This window comes from Stomoxys calcitrans, chromosome 1, assembly GCF_963082655.1.
Source record: "Stomoxys calcitrans chromosome 1, idStoCalc2.1, whole genome shotgun sequence".
NCBI classification, from domain to species: domain Eukaryota; kingdom Metazoa; phylum Arthropoda; class Insecta; order Diptera; family Muscidae; genus Stomoxys; species Stomoxys calcitrans.
The window spans coordinates 142,219,504-142,246,572 of record NC_081552.1 but is presented as its reverse complement, the minus strand read 5'-3'; the positions used below and the strand labels follow the sequence as shown (position 1 = coordinate 142,246,572).

The following is a 27,069-nucleotide window of genomic DNA, read 5'->3' as shown; positions in this document are numbered from 1 at the left end:
CAGGAAACTGAACTTCAAATCTATCATTTTGGAAAGAGCAAGGAAGGCAACTCTTGCCCTACAACCTGCAAGAGAGCCATTGGCAAAAGTTGGGGATTTAGACCGCGTGTCGTGCATTGGGTATATCCTGCAGCTGTCAGACCTATTATACTATATAGTGTTGTGGTCTGGTGGACGTCGCTTCAAAAATCTTCCTACTGCTCAATACTTAACCGGATCCAAAGGATGGCTTGTGTGTGCATCATAGCCGCACTGAGGACGACACCATCTGATGCACTGAATTTAATGCTACATCTTATGCCTCTGGACATTATGACTACCCAAATTGCAGCGGCCACTGCCGTGAGGTTAAGGGAGCTTTCCCTTTGGTCATGTGGCATGGATGTTATCCTTGATGCAATATCCGATGTTCCAAGCAGTGTGGATTACACTCCACCTGAGACGCTTTTGGAAAAAAAGTACTGTACCACTATTCCTTTTGGAACCAATTGGAACTTCGATATTCCTGGTAACAGAAGTTACATAGACTTTTATACGGATTGGGGTGTACTCTAAAATTCTAGAACTGGTCATATCGAAGCGGTTACCCGACCACTGCAGTGTGTATCAAACAGAGATCTTTGCAATTAAGAAAGTGCTGGAATGGCTAAGATATAATGTCATTACGACGATTGGCATAAATATCTTTTCAGACAGACATGTAGCCATTAAATCCCTGGAGAATGTATTTCTGAACACAAGAACCGCCCTCGACTGTCGCAGTTCTCTCAACGAGATGGCTTAACAGTTCAAAATTCGCCTGTTCTGGGTGCCGGGCAACAGAGATATCCCATGGACTTCTAAAGCAGGCGAGCTTGCGAGACTATGAACTACTTTACACATTCCAAGGATACTGGAATCTGTGGGTATGCCTCTATGAAAACTTAGCATACATGTTGTAAGCTTAGTTTTCAGGACCAGCCCCGAAGGGCAACGAATGATAGACGATCACAAAGAAGGGGCTGTGAGCATTCCAATACTATGTGTCCTAATCTAGACTTGAAGAGGTCTACTGCTTTGCTGTCATTGGCTAGAACAGACGTCTCAGTCATTGTGTCCGTCATGACAGGTCACTGTCTAATCGGAAAACATGCTGACAGACTGTATGTGTGTCCCTTACTAGCAGTCAGAAGGAGTTCCACTTTAGATTCTCATTTCTTTGAGAACGCTTTTTAAAGCGATCTGGATGGTTCAATGGTAGGAACTAGAAGGCATCTTCCTTCTTCTGTTCCTGTGGTATCACAATGGACGAAAACGTCTAATGTAAAAACTTATCACCAAAGAGGTGCCGCTCTGCGACACGCTCTTCGGATTGAGCTTAAAATTGAATCGGAAGGACTCATTGATTTGCGAGAAGTTTGCCCCAGTTTCTTAATGGAATGTTCATGTGAAAATTTACATTTATATTACCGACCCTTTCGCTGTTCCATTGCGTTACACGCGTTCGCCGACCACGCTTTTAACTCGGACTGAGTCAACGACTGAGAAAGGCTCTTCGAGCTAACCAAGTTTATTGACGGCAGTCCTCAGGCCTTCACTGCTGTTCTCTCATTTCCCCTTACTCCGCTATGACCCGGCATCCAACCAATGCGGATCATACCATTCTTAGAGATGGCGTTAATGTCCTTTTTAAACTCCAAGACTGTTCGTTATCTGACCGTCCTGATTGTTATTTCCCTGATGGTCAGTTTACTGTCCGTAAAGATGTTCAAACTCGATGTCCTCGCGTTAACATCACACCACCTCACGCATCCCGTGATCGCCGTATCTCCGGCTGCGGGACCGTATTTGGTTCAAGCTGTCGAAAACAGATCCCAGTCCCTGGGTTCTCAATATAGACTCCCAAACCCACTCTGGCTTTGATCCATTTGTGTAGTATGAACTTCCAGATGGTAATACAAGACTGTGCCGCCGACAGCAGAGCCTCGCGCTCCACCTCAAGTGTCGTCTCAAGTATCCTAACTGAAACCTCTTCCATTCCTTCTAGGTTACCTATCATCACCTCGATTATACCGCGATGGTGTGCACTGCTCCTATTCTCCCATCGCCTTAAGTCTTTAAATAACTTTCTGAACACTTTTCTAACGCAAACGATACTTCTTCCCGCTTAAAAATAAAATGTAAGTTCCATTTGTTTAGAATATACAGTTTTCCCTTAAAATGTTGTTTCTTTTTGTACTATTATACACACATACTAATTTTTACTAGTATTGGTGCATATAAAACCGATCCCAATGTAATCATAGTTTAAGGTACATTTATATAACATTATGTCTATAAAACTGACCATATCAACTTTTTTTTTACTCGGGAATGCATATTTACCGCGAATAAGGATTTTCTGATCCCCAAATGCTATTGGCAAACTTTGACACACATAATTCCAAATTTTAACCGTTTGAATTTGTTTCCTTGTAAGAGCATTCATTTTTTATTTCATTTCTGTATGTCTACAACTTTGACAATTGCATGTTTTTCCTTTTAATTTGGACTAAAAGGTTCAAACGTCGGCCTAATGCTATCTAGATCCACGTGCTTTTGAGTTTCTTGAGCTAAGAAAAAAAGTAAAAAATTACCTCCAAAAGTAAACGTAGTATCGCCCCACACAAAAACCATTCACACAATTTTGTACATAATACCGGCGAAAGGATACTGTTATGCAAGCCACATCGGATAAAAACTGATATCTGTACTTTGGTTACAAAAAAAAAAAAAAAATGATTCGGAAAGTGGTACTAAGTCTAATGATATTTAATTATATTCCTCTTGTTATTAAAAAAATTGTTAGATTTATCAAAACAGCAAAAATGCAAATAAAATAGGAAAGGACTCAAAACGGAATGATATTGGTATAGTTTTTGATTACAATTCCAAATATTTTAAACTTATTAAATTTCCGATATACTTATTACCTATAATTTAGATAAATAAATGTTGCCTTTTCTCGAACAAGACATTGCATACATTCGTACATATTTTTTTTTTTTTTTTTGTTAAATGGATACGTTGTCGCCAAGATCACGAAGCTTTTTTTGCTCAAAATGAAGCACAACTTTAGAAATCATGTTCAAGATCGAGCATATCGCCAAATTTATAAACAATTGTGGTATGTGGTCATTTTTGGTGTTATCGCAGCATCAGTGCTGGCTGACTTTCTATGGTATTGAGGTATTTAAGTGATCGCTATATAATTAGGGTCAAATGACAAAAAAGGAAATGTATATGGAATGCAATACTCGGCCATCAACAACATACATACATACATATTTACACCCAATCAAAATAGTAAACATCCCCGCCAACATTTTGGGACATTTCGGATGATTGTTAGAAAAAAAGAATCTTCTGCTATTCTTTTCGACAATCGTTTTACGATTTTTTGTTGTAAAACTGTAAAAAAAAACAGTAAAGAAGGACAAAAGACGGGCGGTGCCGACCGTATAATACCCTACATCTACCCTATAAGCACAATGTGGGAGTTACATCCAATTCTGAACCAATTTTGATGGACCTAGGCGAGCAAATATGTTCAAATTGTAGTAACTACGGTTGACAAATGACAAAATTATTGCAAATTGCCCAAAATCTGACGAACATATAAAGGGTGATTTTTTTGAGGTTAGGATTTTCATGCATTAGTCTTTGACAGATCACGTGGGATTTCAGACATGGTGTCAAAGAGAAAGATGCTCAGTATGCTTTGACATTTCATCATGAAAAGACTTACTAACGAGCAACGCTTGCAAATCATTGAATTTTATTACCAAAATCAGTGTTCGGTTCGAAATGTGTTCATTCACCGTAACGTTGCGTCCAACAGCATCTTTGAAAAAATACGGTCCAATGATTCCACCAGCGTACAAACCACACCAAACAGTGCATTTTTCGGGATGCATGGGCAGTTCTTGAACGGCTTCTGGTTGCTCTTCACTCCAAATGCGGCAATTTTGCTTATTTACGTAGCCATTCAACCAGAAATGAGCCTCATCGCTGAACAAAATTTGTCAAAATTTGAACACATTTCGAACCGAACACTGATTTTGGTAATAAAATTCAATGATTTGCAAGCGTTGCTCGTTAGTAAGTCTATTCATGATGAAATGTCAAAGCATACTGAGCATCTTTCTCTTTGACACCATGTCTGAAATCCCACGTGATCTGTCAAATACTAATGCATGAAAATCCTAACCTCAAAAAAATCACCCTTTATATAGAAGCTATATCTAATTTTGAATCGGTTTCGAGCAAACTTCTCAGATAATGTGGTAGTCGTCGAGGAAAGCGTTGTGCAAAATTTTGGCAAGATGGGTCAATAAATGCGCTTGCTGTGACTTCAGAAGTTAAAATCGGACGATATATATGAGAGCTATATATAAATCTGAACCGATTTCCATGAAATTCACCAGTAATGTCGAGAGTCAAAAGAAAATCGTTCCTGCCAAATTTTGAGAGAATCGGTTTAAAAAAGACCATTTTATTGCAATATTACTGAAAATCGGACGAACATATATATGGGCGCTATATCTAAATCTGAACTGATTTCGAGCAAACTTCTCACATACTGTGACAGTCGTCGAGCAAAGCGTTGTACAAAGTTTTGGTAAGTTTGGTCAATAAATGCGCTTGCAGTGGAGTGAAAATCGGGCGATATATATGAGAGCTATATCTAAATCTGAACCGATTTCCCTAAAGTTCACCACTAATGTCGAGAGTCATAAAAAAATCCTTCCTGCCAAATTTCGAGAGAATCGGTTAACAATTGAGCATTTTATTGCATTATTACTGAAAATCAGACGAACATATATATGGGAGCTATATCCAAATCTGAACCGATTTTTTCCAATTTCAATAGGCTTCGTCTCTAGGCCAAAAAACACGCCTGTACCAAATTTTAAGACGATCGGATGAAAACAGCGACCTGTACTTTGTACACACGGACGGACAGACAAACAGACGGTCATAGCTAAATCGAATCAGAATGTGATTCTGAGTCGATCGGTATACTTATCAATGGGTCTTCCTTTTGGGTGTTACAAACAAATTCACTAAGTTATAATACCCTGTACCACAGTAGTGGTGTAGAGTATAAAAATAAACATAACGAAACGACGATTCATAAGGTTATTCTTCAAAAACACAAACGTACACGCGATTTCAAAACTCGTAAAACAGTCATCCTGACGATTAATAAGTTAAAATACGATTTTAAACAAGTAAAAGCGTGCTAAGTTCCATTTGTCGAGTTCTTTTCCAGGTGTCTCTCTTTAGGCAAACAAAGGAAAGGAAAGGATAAAAGAAAAGAATTGCTATGCTATTAGAGCTATATCAAGTTATGGTCCGATTCGGACAATAATGGAATGAATGTTGGAGACCACAGTAGAAGTCATTGTGTAAAATTTCAGCTAAATCGAATAACGATTTCGCCCTTGAGGGGGTCAAAAAGTAAAATAGGGAGATCATTTTTTAGGGGAGCTGTTTTAGCTTATAGATCGATTCAGACCATATTTGACACGTATGTTGAAGGTCATGGGAGAAGCCGTTGTACAAAATTTCACACAAATCAGATAATAAATGCGCCCTATAGACGCTCAGAAGATCCCCGATCGGTTTATATGGCAGCTATATCAGATTATGGACCGATTTGAACCATGCTTTGCACAGTTGTTGGAAGTCATGACGAAACACGTCGTGCAAAATTTCAGCCAAATCGGATAGGAATTTCCCCCTCCAGAGGCTCAAGAAGTCAAGACCCCAGATCGGTTTAAATGACAGCTATATCAGGTTATGTACCGATTTCAACCATACTTAGCACAATTGTTGACAATCATTAAAAACACCTCATGCAAAATTTCAGCCAAATCGGATAAGAATTGCGTCCTTTAGTGGCTTAAGAAATCAAGATTCAAGATCGGTTTATATGGCAGCTATACCAGGTTCTGGACCGATTTGAACCATGCTTTGCACAGTTGTTGGAAGTCATGACGAAACACGTCGTGCAAAATTTCAGCCAAATCGGATCGGAATTGCCCCCTCCAGAGGCTAAAGAAGTCAAGACCCCAGATCGGTTTAAATGACAGCTATATCAGGTTATGTACCGATTTCAACCATAATTAGCACATAAAAAACCACCTCATGCAAAATTTCAGCCAAATCGGATAAGAATTGCGCCCTGTAGTGGCTCAAGAAGTCAAGATCCAAGGTCAGTTTATATGGCAGCTATATCAAAACATGGACCGATATGGTCCATTTACAATCCCAACCGACCTACACCTATAAGAAGTATTTGTGCAAAATTTCAAGCGGCTAGCTTTACTCCTTCGAAAGTTAGCGTGCTTTCGACAGACAGACGGATGGACGGACAGACGGGCGGACATGGATGACGATCAAGAATATATATACTTTATGGGGTCTGAGACGAATATTTCGAGGAGTTACAAACAGAATGACGAAATTAGTAAGCTATTGCTCAAACATTCTTAACACATTTGTGTTTTCCTCAATGTAACTGCAAAAAATTCTTGCTATAGCAGTAAAAAATTCCACAAATGTCATTTCAGTTTTGGCAATGAAAGTGAATGGACGTCATCAAAAAGAAAAAATGAGTGTTACTAATTAAAAATTAATAGTGATTTGAAAACAAAATCAATAAAGTGATTTTCTACCGAAAAGAAAATAATCGGTTTGTACAATATAGACGATATGCCACCAAGCGAAAGTCCCAAAGTTCACTATCAACAATTGCATAATATTACCACAGGTAAATTTATAAACCATAAAAATAGAAATCGTCAAAAGAACTTGGCAAATTCTGCCCACGCACGCTTTTACTTTATTTACTTTATATTTCATCAGATGAATTCAATTGCCCAAACCGACCTTACAGGAGGCGATAAGCAACAAAAAAGAATTGACGAAATCCATCAATGGTCAATTGGGCGCCCCAAAGAGAAGCTGAATACTGAAATGGTTTCACAATTGGTTAGTACAACAAGTAAAAGTGTGCTAATCTTGGGAACCCACCACCATGGATTCTGCAAAAAATGTGTACAAAATAAATTTAGTTGAAGGGCATAATATTATTCTATTATAACACAAGCTTCTGTCAAACCAGCAAAAATTAAAGCTTCCAGGAACTGAACAAGAATGATCGAGAGACCGGTTTATATGGGAGCTATATCAGGTTATAGACTGATTTGGACCATAGTTGGCACAGTTGTTAGATGTTGTAACAGAACACCGCATGCAAAGTTTCGGACAAAACCGGACAAAAACTGCGGCTTGTAAGGACTCAAGAAGTCAAATCGGGAGATCGCTTAATATGGGAGCTATATCAGGTTATAGACCAATTCGGATCGTACTTAGCACAGTCGTTGAAAGTCATAACTGAACTCCACATGCTCAATTTCAGTCAAATCGGACAAAAATTGCGGCTTGTAAGGGCTCAAAAGTCAAGTCGGGAGATCGATTTATATGGGAGCTATATGAATTTATAGACCAATTTGGGCAGTACATGACATAGTTATTGGAAGTCATAACAGAACACTACGTGCAAAATTTCAGCCAAATAAGACAAAAATTGCGGCTTCCAGGGGCTCCAGAAATCAAATCGGGAGATCGGTTTATATGGGAGCTATATCTAAATATGAACCGATATGGCCCATTTGCAATCCCCAACGACCTACATAAATAGTAAGTGTCTGCGAAAAAATTCATGTGGCTAGCTTTCTTCTTTCGACCGCTATCGTGATTTCGACATACGGACGGACATGGCTAGATCGGCATAGAACGTGGAGACGATCAAGCATATATATACTTTACGGGGTCTCATACGAACATTCCGAAGTGTTACAAACGGAATGACTGGATTAGTATACACCCATCCTATGGTGGTGGGTATAAAAATTCACTTTTATCAGTATGTTCAACAAATTCCATCAATTTATTTTTCTTTATTTTCTTTGCAGAAACGTCTTCTCTTGAGGCTTGGAGGAGATGACTTTCCAAACTTTATTAGAGTTATTATCAAAAGACTATTAACTGGCGATTTGGCAATGGAGTTCTCGTGGAGGGGAACAAAGAACAAACCAAGCATTCAAAAATGTTTCTTCATTACAGTTTTAAAAGCTACGTATTTTATATTTATAAAAATCCCTTTGCTGGTGCACAACAAATTTCAACATGTTGGCGACCGTTCGTTCGTATCAACACTTTTCTTCAACAACACATTATCTCAGCCAAGAATAGTGTAGATAGACGCCAAAAGACAAGGGAAAGTTCCCTTTAAAGACCCTGCCCCTTATCCTAGGAGCTTGGAGTAGTAGCCTATAACATTGATCATCAAGTGGTGGTGGTCTATAAGTGACTATATGACTACCTAATAAATAGTCATCCTTTAGTCTTTTTTAAATCAAATCAAATTGACATATTAAACGATTTTCTGTGGTAAAGAACCAACTGACTAGGCAATGTCCCACCCCCGTAACAACCCCCATAGTGGTCGTATTTACACACCATGACAATTTGGGTCTTAAAGAGAGTGGAGCTCGATACTGATTGTTTTTAGGGCCCATACCCAAACCGGACATATGTACTGACTTTTTTTAGAAAACGAATTTGCTATCCAGTTTAAATGATATTTGAGAGTAGAGCATGATGCTGATATATTATCTGGGCTTAGTGCTTGGGGGACATATTTACCGATTATATCAATATGGGGCTCAAATAAAGGTATTTGGGAGTAGAATACGAATCTGATATCCAAGTGTGGGACCACATATTAAGAGCACCTTCCCTTCCACAAAACACCCCCAATGAGTACAAATTTACAAATTTATTTGAGATAAGAAAACGAATTTGATGACCAATTTTGAGGCCAAGTGTTTGGGGGACGCCTCATCCCATAAACTTACCATAAACCAATGACAATATTGGGTTTAAATGAATGGTATTTGAGAGTAGAGCACGGTGCTGATATTTTTCTCAGAGCTAAGTATCTGGGGGACCACCGCACCCCCAAAAACACCCCTAAATTGGACATACATATTTACCGATAATGGCAATGTGGGGCTCAAGTTAAAGATATATGGGAGCACGAAATTTATACCCACTTTCGGGTGTCCATACCACCCTGCCGACTCCTAATATCCCCATGGAAATATCAAGCTCAAATAAAGTCTTTTAAGAATGGATTACATGTAACATCCAAACTTAAATGACCCTAAACCCTCCGAGCGAATTCATAGACCAATAAAGATAATTTTGGATTCAGATAAAGACATTTATATTGTTATACTGTTTGGCAAGCGGTATACATGTACTATTTTCGTAGGATGGTATTTCACTAAAAGCCCTTTAATTATCGAAAATATAAATTCAAAGGATAATTTTGTTCCACATAAAGTAAAAAAAGGCGCAGAGGAGCGGGCACGGTTCAGCTAGTAATATATGTAATTTATGTATGTATGTACATTGAATCTGAAGATATGTGTAAAATAACATTTTACGCGGTAAATGGCTCAAAGATGTTTCAATTTCATGCGACAGTGTAGAAAGCAATGGGAAACTTCTCATACGCAGCAATGTGATTCATTTTTGATGCTTCCCCGAAAGCCATGAATGAGTAATAAATGGGAATAATAGGGAGATCCATATGATTCACGTACTTTATGTCGATATTCCGATTTTCATTCTCTGACGAGCTCGTCTGTGAACAAATTGAGCGTCACCGAGAATCGTCTTTGTTCATTTGACCATTAAAAATGTTTGCAGGGATTCTACTTGTACAATACATGTAACTGACACTGAACATTTTTCGCACATGGGCAATTCTATGAGTAATAAATGGGAATAATAGGGAGATCCATATGATTCCCGAACTTTATGTCGATATTCAGATTTGCATTCTCTGACGAGCTCGTCTGTGAACAAATTGAGCGTCACCGAGAATCGTCTTTGTTCATTTGACCATTAAAAATGTTTGCAGGGATTCTACTTGTATTTACATGTAACTGACACTGAACATTTTGCGCACATGGGTGTTACGTTGTTATTAAACAGATATATAGCTTTGGGAAAACTGTATTTAAAAGCTTTACTTAATATGATGTCTATGTAATAATATCAATTCGTGATATTTAAACTACCATTATAGCGTAGAGAGCGTTACCGTTGCAATTAGTGAAATTTACAATCCTTTAACTAATCTTCTGATTCCCCAAAAATTGCTAATGACGCCAACCACTAAAAATACCACATATTTCCCTATCATCTGATAAATTTATGTTTCTATGCCCAGTTTTATAACCTCTCAAAAAAAATATGCTCGATAACGGGCGTTATTCTATCGATCACAAAAGTCATATTTTTAAATAATTTTTTTTTTTGGTAAATACAATGTAGTTCAAAGTATTGGTAAATATGTACCGGACTATATCCAGTTTTGATATACAATCTATTGCTTTAAAAAAACCAATTTATTATCAGATTTAACGAAAACTCTACAAACCTCGATAACCGAATAACGGAATACAATCTAGACTGTTCCATTTTTCGATATAGATGGCATATAGAACGATCTTCCAAGCATAGGCTGTGAACCCATAAAAAGCATTCTTTCTACCTTATTTTGCTACAACCCTTATCGCTGTGGGTTTGCCATATTGCAATGCAAAAATTGTTTGTTCGTTTTTAAAGTTTTTTAACTTTTAACTTTTTTTTATCTGGTGCCGGATATAATTCTGGCACTTGCTCTCTTATATGTGTATACAGTGGGAAGCAAAATCGTTTTATGCATTTATTTCGAATATTTACAATTAAAAATAATACAAAATTAATTACCTCTTTTTAGTTGAATGCTCTTTTAATTGTCAGATTTTAATAAAAATAATTATTGAAATTAAAAAAAAAAGAAAAATCCCTACGAAAATAGTAACCAAATTGGCACATGCACTCAGTTTTGCACTTAGAATAATTTTAGGAAATTTGTTTGTTTTTGGTGCTTTATTTATGAACCATTATTTGTTTGTTAAAGATAAGTTAATATATAATGAATATCTTTCATCTATCTATGACAGCATGTATCGGGCGACTAGAAGATTTTTTTTGAAATTCGTACATATAGGTACTAAAACGTACAAAATGACACATTCTTTACAGATTGAGCTACAGCTCTCAAATTGTGGTACAATTAAACCTCGGCAACCAGAAAAATTTTTTTAAATTCGTACTTTTAGGTACTAAAACGTACAAAATGGTACTTTCTTTACGGACTGAGCTAAAGCCCTCAAAATTAGGGTACAGTTACAACTTGTGGTGTATATCGGTTGAAAAAAATTTATTTTTTTAATATTTGTACATTTAGGCATTAAAACGTACCGCTTTATTTTCTTTACAGATTGAGCTAGAGCTTTCAAACTGGGGATACAGTTACACCTTGACAGCAAATATCCGGCGACTAGATTTTTTTTTTGCTATTCGTACATTAAGGTACTAAATAAAATGGTACTTTCCTTACAGATTGAGCTACAGATCTCAAACTACGATACAATTACACCTTGACAGCAAATTTCGGGCGACTAGAAGTTTTTTTTTGCTATTCGTACAATTAGGTACTAAAATGTACAAAATGGTACTTTTCTTACAGATTGAGCTAAAAATCTCAAATTAGGATACAGTTACACTTTGATAGCAAATATTGGGCGACTAGAAGATAATCAGGTTAAAGTTAAATTCAATATAAACACATCTAAAGTGAACTAATTAATAAAAGATAGAGATTGGTCCTTACTTTTAAATTACTTGTTTTAAAAAATATAGAATAATTTCCATACAATATATATACGAAAAATCCAAATGAACACAATTACAATGATTTTTTACAACACCAAAGTAGGTTCATGTGGCAGTCTGCCATCAGACTCATTCAGACGTTTCGTCCATTGTGATACCACAGGAACACAGGAAGGAAGATGCCTTCTAGTTTTTACCGTTGAACCGCTCCGATCCGATCGCTTGAAAAAGCCAACAACTTGCGAATGTTTACATGCGCTAAATCGACAGGTTCTCATAGAAAAGAGAACCTAAAGTGAAACTCCTTCTGACTGCCAGAGCGAGACACACACACACATAAGTCTCTTCTTCTTCAATGCCCTCATAGCTTCTGCAAAAGTCGTTACTGGCAACCTTCAGTCTGTCAGCATGTTTTCCGATTAGACAGTGACCTGTCATGACGGACACAATGACTGAGACGTTTGTTCTAGCCAGTGCCAGCAAAATGGTAGATCTTTTCAAGTGAAGATTAGGCCACATAGTTTTGGAATGCTCACAGCCACCTCTTTGTGACCATCTATCATTCGTTGCCCTTCGGGCCTGGTCCTGAAAACTTAGCTAACAACATGTAAGCAAAGTTTTCATAGAGGCATACCCACAGATTCCAGTATCCCTGGAATGTGTAAGGTAGTTCCTAGTCTCGCAAGCTCGTCCGCTTTACAATTCCCAGGGATATCTCTGTGGCCCGGCACCCAGAACAGGTGAGTTTTGAACTGTTCAGCCATCTCGTTGAGAGATCTGCGACAGTTTTTGGAAGAGGACGGTTTTTGTCTTCAGAAATACATTCTCCTGGGATTTAATGGCTGCCTGAGAAGATATTTATGCCAATCATAGTTATGACATATCATAGCTATTCCACCACTTTCTTAATTGCAAGGATCTCCGCTTGATACACACTGCAGTGGTCGGTTAACTTTTTCGATATGATCACTTCTAGATGGTCGTCTAGTTTGGAACCATCCGTATAGATGTCTATGTAAATTCTATTACCAGGAATATCGTAGTTCCAATCGGTTCTATCAGGAATAGCGGTACAGTACTTTTTATCAAAAAGCGGCTCACGTAGCGTGTAATTCACACTGCCTGGAACATCGGACATTGTATCAAGGATAACACAGTGTCCGTAGCCTCCACATGGCCAAAGAGAAATCTCCCTTAGCCTCACGGCAGTGGTCGCAGTAATTTCCCTTGCCACAATGTCCAGATGTATAATGCATTAGATGTAGCATTAAATGCAGTGCAAAAAATGGTGTCGTTCTCAGTGCGGCTGCGATGCACAAGCAAGCCATCCTATTGAACAGTAGGTGGATTCTAAAGCACCGTCCACCAGACCATAACACCACACACAGGTTGTTGTTGTTGTTGCCACTATAGGTAACTTGTATCTCCTGCTGAAAAGAACAACTTATGTCTTGGCGAAATTGCCACGTCATCAGCATACGCGACCACTTTTACACCTTTTTCTTCCTGAGACAATAATATATTGTTAATGGCTATATTCTAAAATAAAGGAGACAGTACACCTTCTTCAGGTGTTCCTCTGCTAACCCATCTTTTTAGATCCACAGATCCCAATAATAATAAACATTCTTACGGTAGTGTAGATGCTTAGAAACTCCTTCATGATTGACATCAATTTTACATTATTGAAAGCACCTTCAAATTCAAGAAATGCTACCAATGTATATTTCTTGACAGCGAGAGAACCCTCTATGTAGCCGACTAGGTCGTGAAAGGCTGTTTCAGTGGATTTGCCTTTGCTACCGAGACAGACGATCTCCAGGGATCTTTGCCCTAAGATATGTTTCTACCAACCTCTCAAAAAAGTGTTCAGCATAAAGGATGACAGGCTAATAGGAGATTTCTCTTTTTTTTGTAAATGTGTATCAACGAGTAGTTCTAGTGTTTACTCAAAAGACATTGTCCATACATTCTTCGACTTCTGAATATACCCCACCGTAATAGGTCTAGAGGACAGAATCTTCCTTAGCCTAGAGGCTTCAGATGCAGAACTCCACCCAGGATTTGTTCTGAGCCTTTCTCAGCTCGCCCTTATATGTTCTTAGCTCAGCCTTATAGATGTCCCTATCTATCGTGTAGTGCTCTTGTGGCTTTCGCCCTGTTGAAGAGTTTTCTGCAGCCCTTCCTTAAACCAACCAGCTGGGGTCCACCATGGCGGTCGCTCTTTGCCCCTTCAGGGTCTTCGTGGTCCGTTTGACCATTATGTCTATATCCTTCGCAGTTTCTACTTTCTTTTCTGCTCTTTTCTTGTTGTTTCTTGTTGCTGTTGTTGTAACCACATTTTCATGGACCGATTGCCGCGGGAACAGAGTGGCCATTAGATATTTAAAAGAGCCAATAACTCGCCTTGTCATATCGAGCATCATAGGCTCTCAGTTGAGTTCCGTACTTCCTTGCTGGAGCACACCTTGAGCCCAGTCCAACCGGATGACCACGTCACACAACTTTGTGATAAAATTTTTCCTAACATATAGTGCAGAGTGCGCCAGAGAAACTTTTTTTGAAAGGGCAAATGGCGACCCCCCATTGCGCATACAATGTTGTTCTCGAGGATTTACACCACTCCAATAACGAATGTTTTGCTTGTTCGCATGCATTTTGACGTGCAACAAAATGCGTTCAGTTAAATCTTGCATAACAGCCAATTTATTGGGCTGAAATTTAAGGTCTTGATGGAAAATTCGTCAAACAGTAGTGTCAGAAATTCCCGAAGCATTTGCGAGACGAACACCGGGGAGAACGTGCAACTGACTGTCTCACTTTTCGATAATCTCGGGAGTGAGTTCTGATGGTCCGTTGAAGTCCATTTCTGGGTTTAGCGGCACTTTCACACTTTCACCGAAAAGTACTAACCCACAACAAAATCGAATTACGGCCATGAAGAAGTCTGTGAGGAGGAATTTCAAAGCGAGCACGAAAGGAAAAAAAAAGAAACGTTAGAAAAAAGCTATCGACGGCGAAGGCCCGCTGCTCCACTGAAGAGAGGAACAAACATGGGGACTCCCCCCCCCCCCCCCAGATGCGCCCGCACTCGAAACCCTCCCCGCCCAACTCACCGCTCAGAAGTTTTTTCAAAAACTTCTTCGTTCTCGCCTTAACAGTGAATTAAATTGCAAAAGTTCAGCTAGCATCTGTTGCAATGGATATAATATAAAAGCTTATTGCGAGAGAACACCGACTGTGATGTTGATGCTCCTTTTACTTTGAGTCACTTTCGTTTTGCGCTGTACTTTAGAACATCTTAACACCCATTTTTAGCAGTTACTATTGACACTTTCAGTCGCTAGGTGCCATCTGTAATTCATGGATCTACCGGCAATTGAGTTTTCGTCTGTCAACGCCATTTTCAGAAAGCTCAATGCGTGCAGAACTGAATCATTTCGACACATTTACTTAGCTCCCAAAAACAGTGGACAAAGACCACGAAAAATTCTAAGTTTTTTTTCTACAAGTGATGCAATATTGCATTATACCCCACGAAAATTTGCACAACCCGTAGCTGCACGACATCATTATGAAATTAGTGTCACATACTAAGTGGTAATCAACAAATACTCCTAACCGGATGTCATAAGTTGTTGCCAAAGTAATAGGGGAGTCTATTCGTCTCATTGGCCAATACGAGAGAACAAGGAGATCAAGAGAAGAATATTCCGGCGCAAAGATGGAACCACCATAACACTTTCATTTACCAAAAAATTAACATTATGAAGATTAGCGATGACTTGAAGGGCGCATATACTCGTTCGTGTACATACATACATTTCTATGTAGTTTTTTTATCTGAATTGTCTTGCAATGAAATAAGTGTAATTTCCGTTTTCTTCAATGATCTTTGCATTTGTTGCTTTTTTCTCTTGCTACTTGTGCATATCATCATTGGGCTTTGTTCACTTTCCACATAATCATAAACAGAAAGATTTGCATAGCCGGCATTTGGTCCAAATATAAAATACATAGAAAATTTGTCTTGAATACCGACCAACAGTCAAGTCAGGCGTGTTTTTTTTTTTGCTTTGTTTTATCATTTTCCCAGATGGAAGTTATTTTATTTAATTTTTACTGTCATAAGTGGCCCACGAAGAGAAAATATTTCAATTTTCTTGGGTACAATAAAAAATGTTAAGCAACGGAGACACCAACTTCAGTGGCAGCGAGGGAGTTGCTTTGCACTCCCATGGTGTATTTGTCTCCCAATACATACGTTTTTCTAATTTGCAATAGTTATAATTTGTAGCAAACACAAATCTGAATAAGAAACGAAATAGTTAAGTTGGAAAAGGAGAATGAATGAAATGCGTCATGGCATCTTCATATAAGGATGCAGATACTATTAGTTTTGTGTAGAGTACGACTCAGTGTTTCTATTCGTAACGAATATGGTCAGATCGGACCATGTTTGTATATGGCTGCCATGCCGATCTCCTGATTAAATAATAATTTGAAACGTTGAGTGGAGCGGACGTTTTGTTATTTCGCTCCGTAAGAACTTTTTGTGTAACTCGTAATAGGTCATAATTTTTGGAAGAAAAATTTAAGTTACTCAAGTGGTATCCATTAGGCGGTTGATGATCTGCGTCTGTTTCCAGTGGAGCGGCAGATCTAGAGCTCGGGAGTAGGCTTAGAATGGACTCCAAAGACCCAACAGCTGCGGTGGTGGTATCAGGCCGTAGCATGTTGTCTGCTACTGTAACCTCGACCAGTGGAGCGGTTGCTTCAGACTCCACTAGCCGACAGACGACCGTTCAGCAGGGGCTTTTGACGAAGGCACCTGGTTCGAGTCTTAAGGACAAGGCCGAACCTATCCTATCTTCGCAAGTCTATAATTTGCCTAGGCCATCGGCCTTCCCCGGCAATCCAACACGCTCTTTAAAAGGTTGGATTAATAAAGGGTGATTTTTTTGAGGTTAGAATTTTCATGCATTAGTATTTGACAGATCACGTGGGATTTCAGACATGGTGTCAAAGAGAAAGATGCTCAGTATGCTTTGACATTTCATCATGAATAGACTTACTAACGAGCAACGCTTGCAAATCATTGAATTTTATTACCAAAATCAGTGTTCGGTTCGAAATTGTGACAAATTTTGTTCAGCGATGAGGCTCATTTCTGGTTGAATGGCTACGTAAATAAGCAAAATTGCCGCATTTGGAGTGAAGAGCAACCAGAAGCCGTTCAAGAACTGCCCATGCATCCCGAAAAATGCACTTTTTGGTGTGGTTTGTACGCTGGTGGAATCATTGGACCGTATTTTTTCAAAGATGCTGTTGGACGCAACGTTACGGTGAATGAACACATTTCGAACCGAACACTGATTTTGGTAATAAAATTTAATGATTTGCAAGCGTTGCTCGTTAGTAAGTCTATTCATGATGAAATGTCAAAGCATACTGAGCATCTTTCTCTTTGACACCATGTCTGAAATCCCACGTGATCTGTCAAATACTAATGCATGAAAATCCTAACCTCAAAAAAATCACCTATATAAGACTCATCGCTCTCAGGTTTATTGAGAGGCTTGGCGCGGATGATCCTAATGCGGAGTTTACATGGGACATCTGATGCATGGTCATTGAAATAGTATTGGTGAAAACAAAGGTGTATATGTCAAATGTACACATAACCATCAGCCATGGCTGAAAAATCAATACCATTTAATTTTTTTTTCGATGAATGGCATCTATCGAAATGTGTATTCAATAATTGACAGATATTGAAAAACACGTTTTGTGCCCAAAGCTGTAATCAACACGTACACACGATGAGTACGATCACGATGTGTCGTCTAAAAGGGCCATAAGACTCTCACAAATATGGAGAGAGACTCCCTAAGTTGGGCTCGAAAATTCACTACACAGGCTACACCAACGACTACACGTCTAGATTCGGAATCTGCACCGCAGTTACCAAAAGGTCGCGGCCACCTGGAGGACATTACATGCCTTAAAGAACTAGGGCGAACAATAGTAAGATGAGTCCAAGAACCTTTGGTAATGTCGCTGGAACAGTTTGCCTCTGGCAGTTGTCGACAAGGGAGAATAACAGGGCTGCATACCTAAGAATAATTGGAGTGGGATAGTCAGTGGACTGTCATCAGTATACTCGGATGTCGTTTCGGAATTTCCGGGGTCTCTTCCAGTTTGTGACGATGCAGGCAGGAATCGGGGACGAAACAAACTAATAGCCTTCGGGGATCAACGCTCAATTGAAATGTGTCGTTGTGCGCTAAAAAAGATTGGGTGAGATTTGGCCAGGTGCAGCACTAGACTAAGTCAAGAAGAATGATATTCCTTCTCGACCAATGGCGCATGCTTGGATAACAAGGATTCGCTCAGATCCTGAATCGATACTTGGAAGACTAAGGGATTGTAATCTCAATCTTTCAACCACCGACTGGAAGATTTGTAGATTGGATGAGGCTGATGGTGACCGGGGACATGCAATATTCGTACTAAACTCCGGCTGTCTTGCAGACCTCAAAAAGTCTGAAGGAGTTGTATCCTACGAATTCAACAAGTTGAAAGTGAAGGTCTATAGAAGCGGTGGGGTTGGGGAATCAGGAGACGACTCAGCAGTTGTTGCTTGCCTGAGGAACTATCGGCCACATCGCTAAAGTCTGGCGGATTGCAGGAGACTGAAAATCGAATGCCACAATCGAGACAGGAGAGGAAGGCATCGAAACGGGACCCGACAAGCCCAGTTGGACTGGACTCCAGATATGCGCCAGCGGGAAAGGACAGGACTCAAAAAGTGCTTCAACAGCGGCAGCAAGTGAAGCATCTGAGGAGAAACCGTCCACACCGCAAGTGTCCAGTGTCCTGAGGAAGAGTGGTTCCACTGCCTTCTCACCTGGCCCTGGATGCGTACGGAAGCTTATCATGACAAGATTTAATGAATCTTGTGAGGGTGAACTCCTGGCGGAAGCAGAACACGAGGCCAACACAACAGAAGTTGAAGTTCTCAATCCGGACTGTGGTTCTGCACACAAATCTCCACCACTGTATGGCCGCTTCGGCGGCCTTAATGAACCTCCTGATGGCAGGGGGATTTGACGTGGTTCTTATCCAGGAACCAAGGGTGTGCGGAGGAATGGTTCGTGGACTAAGAATTCCGGGATTTAAACTACTCAAAGGTACGGGAAATGGGAGACACAAAGCCTGCATTTTTGCAAAGAGTAGTCTAAATGTTTTTCTTCTTCTGTCGCTAAGCACTGAAGATTCAATAGTAGCCAGCCTTAAAATAAATAAATCTCATTACTGGCTATATATGGAACACGATTCAGAAATGCCGCCTTCAAAACTTAAGTCTCAAGAGCCTCATTATAGAAAGTGATGCTTATGCACATCATCAGATATGGGGAAGTTCGGATTTCAATGAAGCGGCTTATCGAATATATTATTAGCTGCAATCTGGCGATTTGTAATAAAGATATAAGCGCAAGCTTCTCTGATCATCGTTATATTAGTTTCATTTGGAGAAAATACTGCAGAAGTGGTCCCTCGTCTCAAGAGCATCACATGAGTGGGACATCTATAAGATTGAGCTAAGAAAACATAAGAGCGAGCTGAGAAAGGCTCATAAGAAATCCTGGGTAGAGTTCTGCAGCTCCGTGGAGGGTATGTGGAGGGTACATCTGAGGCCACTAGACTAAGGAAAATTTTGTCCTCTAGGCCTTTTACGGTGGGGTATATTCAGAAGTCAGAGAATATATGGACAATGTCTGGTGAGGAAACACTAGAACTACTGCTGGATACACATTTCCCGGAAAATGGCAATATTCCTTTATATAACCTGACAGTACAGAATTCTGCTATTGATACAAAGGAGTCAGTTTCACTTCTTGATATTGATTTGGACTCATCGTTAAAATTCACATCACATTTTTCACATGTCATTTCTAAAACAAATTTTATTCTTAGAATATTGCATAATTTAAATTTAATTCTTCCAGTGCATATTAAACGTTTCTTAGCGCATTCTCTTATAATTTCACAAATTTTATATGGCTAAGAAATTTATTTAGGAGCAAATTCCTGTAGTCGCCGCAAGCTCTTATTCTGTTTCCACAGAACTTTACGTTACGTCTATGGCAATCACAAAATTTAAAACAATTTGCTGTAAGCCCTTCAGCATTCAAAAGAAATTTAATTCTTTATTTCCGTTCTTTAAGCGGCTAAAGTAACTGTTGCTGTATTTTACAGCCATAGATTTTGAGTCATATTTTAAGGTCTTTCCTTTCGAGTCTCCCTGACAATTTGCTTTTTACAATATAATTATTTTTTTTTTACGTAGTTAGATTTTTATATTTACTTTTTCTATGTTTAAGATTTGTTATTTTAGCTTTTAAATGTAAAGTTTTTTTATTTTTTTATGTTAATGTTTGAAAAATTCACCAGTTCGATTGTATGTTCATGTGTTTAAATTCTGAATATTTATATATAGTTCCTTTTTTTATTCTGTGTAAGGAAACTTCCGTGTATATTCCACTAAGGGAGTTTGATTGATTAACAACAAATAAATAAATAAATTCTGCAACGAAAAACGTGGAGCCAGAAGAAGTTGTCACTGGTATGCATTCGTTGGAGACTATTGGTAAATTGTAACTGATTCGAAAATCCTTTGGGCGATAAGAAGTTTTGACTCCTTAAAGTCGTCAGGCCCTGATGATTTATCATTGGTTGAATTACAAGCTTTGTCTGATAGACTGGTTCTCTGGCTTAGAGAGATATAATTTACTTGTATCAGCATGTCATATATACCTGTGGAATGGAGGAACACGAAGGTCGTTTTCATTCCGAAAGCAGGAAAACCCTACCACACGAAGGCGAAAGATTTTCGTCCTATTAATGTCTTCCTTTATGCTAAAGACTCTTGAGAGGTTGATAGAAACATATCTTAGGGCAAAGATCCCTGGAGATCGCCTGTCGCGGCAGCGGCATGCATAAAGTAAAGGCAAATCCACTGAAACAGCCCTTCACGACCTAGTCGACTACATAGAGGTTTCTCTCGTTGTCAAGGAATATAAAATGGTAGCATTTCTTGACATTGAAGGTGCTTTCAATAATGTAAAACCAACGTCAATCATAAAGGAGTTGGAGTTTCTAGGTATCATCTCTACCGTAAGAAGTTTATTAATAACTTACTTTTTAAAAGATGTATAACGGCAGGCTTGGGATCTGTGGATCTAAAAAGAAAGTGTACTGTGTCCTCTACTTTGGAATATAACCATTAACAATATATTATTGTCTCTGGAAAAAAAGGTGTAAAAGTGGTCGGTTTTGCTGATGACGTGGCAATGGCGGTTAGGGGAAAGTTTCCCAGCACTCTGAGAAATATACTTCAGGAAGCTCTATATGCAACGACGAAGTGGGGTACCGAAAGTGGTACAGGCGTAAATCCGTGCAAGACAGAAGTTGTTCTTTTCAGCAGGAGACACAAGTTACCTACAGTGGCACCTGTGTGTCAACCGGATCCAAAGGATGGCTTGTTTGTGCATCACAGCCGCAATGAGGACGACACCATCTGATGCACTGAATTTAATGCTACATCTAATGATTCTGGTCATTGTGGCAAGACAAATTACTGCGACCACTGAAGTGAGGCTAAGGGGGCTTTCTCTTTGGGCATGTTCGGCTACGGACACTGTGTTATCCTTGATACAATGTCCGATGTTCCAGGCAGTGTGGATTACACCCTAAGTGAACCGCCTTTTGATAAAAAATACTGTGCCACTATTCCTAATAGAACCGATTGGAACTACGATATCCCTGGCAATCCCATGGCAGCCGGTTGTACGCACCGGATTGACCCGATGGAGTCCTTCGTCGGCAAGAGCTGCCGTCTCAGTGTACAACACACTGCTACAACAACAACGGTCTAATCGGAAAACAGGATGACATACCGAAGGTTGCCAGAAAAGAATTTTGCATAAGCTGTGAGGACATTGAAGAAGAAGAGACTATAGAACACCTTCTGTGTGTGTGTCCTGCACTGGCAGTCAGTACGTAGGTAACCAATTTCGGCAAGATCAGGAAAAATTAAAGCTCATTGGGGTGTAGAAAGGTATTGGATAAAAACTACGCCTTTTATGAGCCCAAGAAGGTACATCGGTGTATGAGGGGGCTATATCAGGATATTGTCCGATATAGCCCATTTTCGAACTTAACCCGCCTATGATAGATAAATTATCTTATCTTTCAGCTCGATATATTAATTTTTAAAGGCTGTAGCGTGATGCCAACAGACAGGTAGACACATGGATATCGTTAAGTCGTTTTTATGGTTTAGGTGTATGTCCATAGTAGCATGGGGCGTATTAATATCCGCACCCTCGTTTCAATCTAACCTAAGTCGTTTTTAAATTTTACAACGATCAAGAATATACATATGTACTTTGTAGGCTCGAAAATGGATGTTTCGATGTAATGACAAAATTATCTAAAAAAAAACGCTTCTTTAACTTCAGCCACCTTTTTCACTGACAGCAGACAATAAGTAATTTTATCATCACGAATATCTATTTAAACCTGTCGGAGCAACCATAAGAAAATAAATATGCTACTCTCTTTTTCTTTTTACTCACTGCCTTCCACGAAAAAATCCGCGTAAATAAAAAAACCCTGCTGCCATTCTACATACATTTAATACGAAATTCTTATTTTAAATTTTTTTCATAAACGCCGGTACTACAATATATTCGCTTTTCACAATATTTTTCACCGATTGCATTTTTTAGATAAAATTTTAAATCAAAATAAAAACTTGCTGATTTCATTTAGTAGGACATTTCCTCATTACTATTGATAAAATTGTTATTTTATCATTGATATTTGTGAGGTTGTTCAAAAAAGTAATCGCGAAAAACATAGGTGAAAACACGGCGAAAAACGAACATTGTACCCGCCTGGATGGAGTACTCTTTCGTGGAATTGCCTGTATTCTCATTCCATGCCATATATATATATAAACATTTGTATGTACATAAATGCCCAAAATTGGGGCACACTCTACTGATGCTTTTGGGCTTTTTTTGGCACATACTTTTTTTTTTAAACACATTGCGTAAAAATGAGTTAATGCATCCAATTATTCACTTCATTTGTATTTTATACTTTCAATCTCCACCCAATATTCTTATTGAAAAAAATTATCTAGTCGCTCGTCTAAAAGAATATTTAAAAGCCTCTGAAAAAATGGCCAACTGGTCTAGCAAACCAAAACAAAAACTCAAACAGAGCGAAATTCATTCATAAGAAATTTGCGAACTACTTGGAATGAACTTCGTTTAATCAGCCCAGCCGTCTGTCTGCCTCATACTCATGAGCCATATGAATACAACTACAAACATATAATGGATGTAGAAGTGAAGCCGGATGAAGGAGACAAGTCCAAAACAAAGTATAAAAAACAAAAGTTAAGGAAGGAACGTTTTTCTATTGGAATTTGTTCCATATCCATGGCATTCCCCATTTCGGATAAACGATTAGAGTACCAGTGTAAACAAAAGGTGCAAGAGAGGCACAAGGTAAGAATACGCAACAAACCTGCATTTACACAGGTGTGAGTGGGACAACCGTAATAAGCTAGCAATACACGCAGCCAAACACAACGCGTAAGGAAACCAAACATTCGTTTGCACAACTTCGCGTTGAAATTTTTTACTTAATATTGAAACAATTACACAAAATGCAAAAAATAACATCATTCTTGTTGACTGCACTCTATATATCTCAATTGTTCTCTAACTAATATGCACTCTTGTTCCACACAAGCACCTCTGCTAATAGAAATGTTTCACATTCCATTTCGTGCGGAACAAACAACACAAAAGCGGACGCGCTCACTTCAACGCCAACACACTTGGGTCCATTCATTAAGAACTTTTCTCATTGCGAAATGTCTTTGCGCGTTGCACCGTTCACTTGATTTACATTGCACTCGCGTTAACAATAATGTTTAACGTTGTTCTATTTATTTACGTACCAATCTTCACTTTTAATTGCTCCTCAATTCGAACTTCCCGTGCATCGGCCATGTTGGATCCATAACTACTACTACTAGGGTCGTCTCTTTCCTCGTAGCGTTTCTTTTTCAGGTGCATTTTGTTTCGATTCAAATTTTTTGTTCACTAAGCGGCACGTTGTATGTTAAGGTATTTAAAAGGGTTGCCGAGTTAAATAATTTTTCACTAGAGTCATTCGCTGCATTTGCAGTCTGCTTAAATTTGTTTGCATTCGATTCGAAAAACTGAACATAAAACATATGTGGTCAATGCATCTGAAAAACTGAACGGTTGATTCTTATTGTTAAGTCCTTTATGTCAAGATTTACTGCGCCCTGATACACCCATGTAATGGCATTCGGTATTGTTGCATAGCTGCAAACACTGAAGGAATGAAACGAATAAGAAAACAGGTGAACTGCTGGAAATACACATTTACAGTAGGACCTCGCTTCAAAATTCTTAGTGTTTTGTTAGCCATCATGTTCGTGTTTCATAATGAAAATCGATATTTATTAAATTTACATTTTTTTAGATATTAAAAAATTCAAGAAAAAGGCATGTCTGTTGTATTTAGTGAAGAATTCCCTTAGTATTTATGAAGAATTTTTATTAACAAAAAAAATTTTGCTCAACAACTACGAAGGAAAAAAATGGCAAACAAATATTGGCTTTCGCTGTAAAACCTGAATTCAGTGCCAGGTTTAAGCCAATTTTAGATTAAGATTTAGCTTAGATTGAAGCTTATATAATAAAACTATAGTCATCACGGCAATGGATGACTATGAGCCACCAGTGCCCAATTTGGCAACCTGTTAGGGTTGTTATGCTATTCTGCTTTCGAAAAAGCCGCTGAAATTTTTAATTTTTTCGCGAGCAAAATTTGCCAGCAGTCAAAATTTTTTGTTTCCATACCAAAACACGTCTCTTTATCTGTACTTATTGTTTTCTCTATTTTATATACTTTTCTCAAATAAATAAAGAAAAACGAAAAACCGAAACCAATAAAACAAACAAAAATGATGCCGGTAATAGTTTCAATTGTTGTCACTATAATTGTTTTTTTTTTGCCATTTTCTTCACTAGAAGCAGAGTACTACTTTTCCACTTATTTTTAGCCGACGTTTTTTATGTGAAGCTTGACAGCATTCCGCCTGAAAAGCTGAACAGAATACTCAGCTTTACACAAAGAAAATTTCGGTTACGGTGTTGGTAAAGAAAATTTCGTTTAGAATATGTCAATGCATTTCTTATGGTAACGAAAACTCAAAACATGTGACATACATAAAAGCAATTTTTACCCTAATGGCCTGAAAAGATTTAATCATAATGTAAAAACAATCAATCCTAATGTAGTATGAAGGTAAGATTGTTATTTTGTTAAAGTTGTTCTCAACAGTTCCCTAAACTGAACAGAATACTCTGGTTAACACCAAACAAATCGAACATTTCGTTTAGCATACATTCAATGAATTTCTATTGGCATCGAAAATTTCGCTAAAACTGCGTACAGGCCTTTTGGTGTTGCTCGCCCAGGTCCAATTTCTAGCGGATATATAATAACAAACCAAGACGGCACTGATATGAAAAGTCCACTGTAGGATTATTTTGTAAATAAAATCAAAAACCTAAAATTGTTTATAAAATTTGGTGTAGAATAAGCTGGTAGTCAAGTAAAATGCACTGTCAACAAAATTCTGTACACCATGCATATATGTATAAGCAAAATTATGCACGTTGAGTATTTAATACCACAAATTGTCGATAAATTTGACTATGAGAAAGAATGTAAGGGTGTATGTAAATCATTTCCTCTATTAATTTGTGTTTCGTTTCCCATGGTTTACTCAATGAATTCGGATGACACATGCTGTTTGGGTGGAGATGGGTCTGTGGGGCAAGTAGACATTACTTAACATTGGATTCATTCATAAATGTTGGCTGACTGTGTGCTCCTTCCATAAGCCGAAGAAATACAAAGCCATTCACGAAATTTAGATGCAATTGACCAAATCTATATGTAACATGTGTTTGTACATTGCCGTCCCTCCCAAACTCAGCAGTTTGACGACTAACATCAGTTTTCCAGAAATACGAGAAATGACAGGAAATGCATAACATTAACATCATCTCAACTTGTGCGTAGGACGACGGTATTTTCTTTCCATAGATCTTGGGTTGTGTGTTGTTCGTGTAATTGTACAATTTGTTATTCCGACTCTTGTACTTTCATTAATAAATATGCATAGGTATGATTGTAAAATGTTGTTTAATTTTTATCACTTTCGTTTAGAAATCTGAAAAATCTTGGTTTAATTGCTAATTTGCTCTGCAATTCACATTTACATACAATACACACACGAAATTTTACAGTTTCTCAGTCACGTACACTATTTTTTTTTCTTTATATTGGAATTAAATGTATGAATCTTTTATGGAATAATATTTGGACGAATTTACGCAAGAATTGTGTTGGTCATTAATGACTCTGCTTGCTCTAATCCCGACACATTAAATTTTATAGAGTTCCGACTTCCTTCCGGCGCTATTTATTTCTACATAAAATACCGATACATAATGAACTCATTAAAATGTACAACACATAAGCGCACAACAACAACTCGCTTCGCCAAAAAACTGAATATGATAACATAGCCTGCAAAAAGTTGCCAACGGCGACCAAACTTATCGAGTTGATCGCCGTCGCACATTTAGAGTGCGACACCATGGCATAATGACCAAGTATTATACAGGAATCAGCTGGTTACAATTTTTCTCGCAAAGTGCACTATCTGTCATCGAGTTTCGGTTGTTGTGTGTATTGTAGGTAAGAACATAACACGCGAACTTGTAGCAAACATGGCGAAACAATTAAAGGGGTCTCATTTGTACAGCAAGCACAGATCATATGGTGCAATCCGCCATCTTGTCATCAAGCTGATTGACGTTTTGCCAACACACACAAAGAAATTTGTGTGAATGTGTGTATATGTGTGCGTAAATGAGCGAGAATATGCAAGATAGAAGATAACAACAAAGAGAATGCAAACAAAAATCTAACATCTTAATACCGTCAAACATGGACGGTTGTTAACAGCTGTACGCGTGGACCACCTTATTAAATCCGCTTTGTGTAGCAAACTAGAATTCGGAGTTGAACTAACTACTGATTTTGACATAT

The 27,069-nt window shown here is 38.4% G+C and overlaps 2 protein-coding genes and 1 long non-coding RNA gene across 8 annotated transcripts in view; 2 read left to right on the top strand and 1 right to left on the bottom strand.

The window, feature by feature from the left end:
* Positions 1 to 26,505, bottom strand: part of LOC106091906 (GTPase-activating protein) — a 95,914-nt gene extending 69,409 nt beyond the window's left edge. The window contains exons 1-2 of one of the 6 annotated variants that reach the window (XM_013258603.2): positions 25,926 to 26,505; positions 23,870 to 24,133 (exon numbers count right to left, since the gene is read on the bottom strand). In XM_013258603.2, the coding sequence (XP_013114057.1) occupies positions 23,870 to 23,987 (118 nt within the window). In that variant the 5' untranslated portion in view covers positions 23,988 to 24,133; positions 25,926 to 26,505. Of the gene's footprint in view, positions 1 to 23,869; positions 24,172 to 25,925 lie in introns of all 6 variants that reach the window. The other 5 variants (XM_013258604.2, XM_013258606.2, XM_013258605.2 and 2 more) reach the window with 5 other exon arrangements.
* LOC131994306 (uncharacterized) lies at positions 6,540 to 8,589 on the top strand. The gene is made up of 3 exons (XM_059361058.1): positions 6,540 to 6,796; positions 6,892 to 7,017; positions 8,004 to 8,589. The coding sequence occupies exons 2-3, from the start codon at positions 6,892 to 6,894 to the stop codon at positions 8,286 to 8,288; spliced, it is 411 nt and encodes a 136-aa protein (XP_059217041.1). The 5' UTR covers positions 6,540 to 6,796; the 3' UTR covers positions 8,289 to 8,589.
* Positions 24,967 to 25,705, top strand: LOC106091907 (uncharacterized). Its single transcript, XR_001222064.2, has 2 exons — positions 24,967 to 25,251; positions 25,347 to 25,705. It is a non-coding gene; the product is annotated as an uncharacterized LOC106091907 (long non-coding RNA).
* Positions 26,506 to 27,069: the final 564 nt, after the last annotated feature.

Coding starts and splice junctions, on each gene's coding strand:
- LOC131994306 (XM_059361058.1), top strand. CDS start 6,892: ATGAATTCAATTGCCCAAACCGACCTTACAGGAGGCGATAAGCAACAA. Junction 7,018..8,003: donor CTGAAATGGTTTCACAATTG/GTTAGTACAACA, acceptor TTTTCTTTGCAG/AAACGTCTTCTCTTGAGGCT.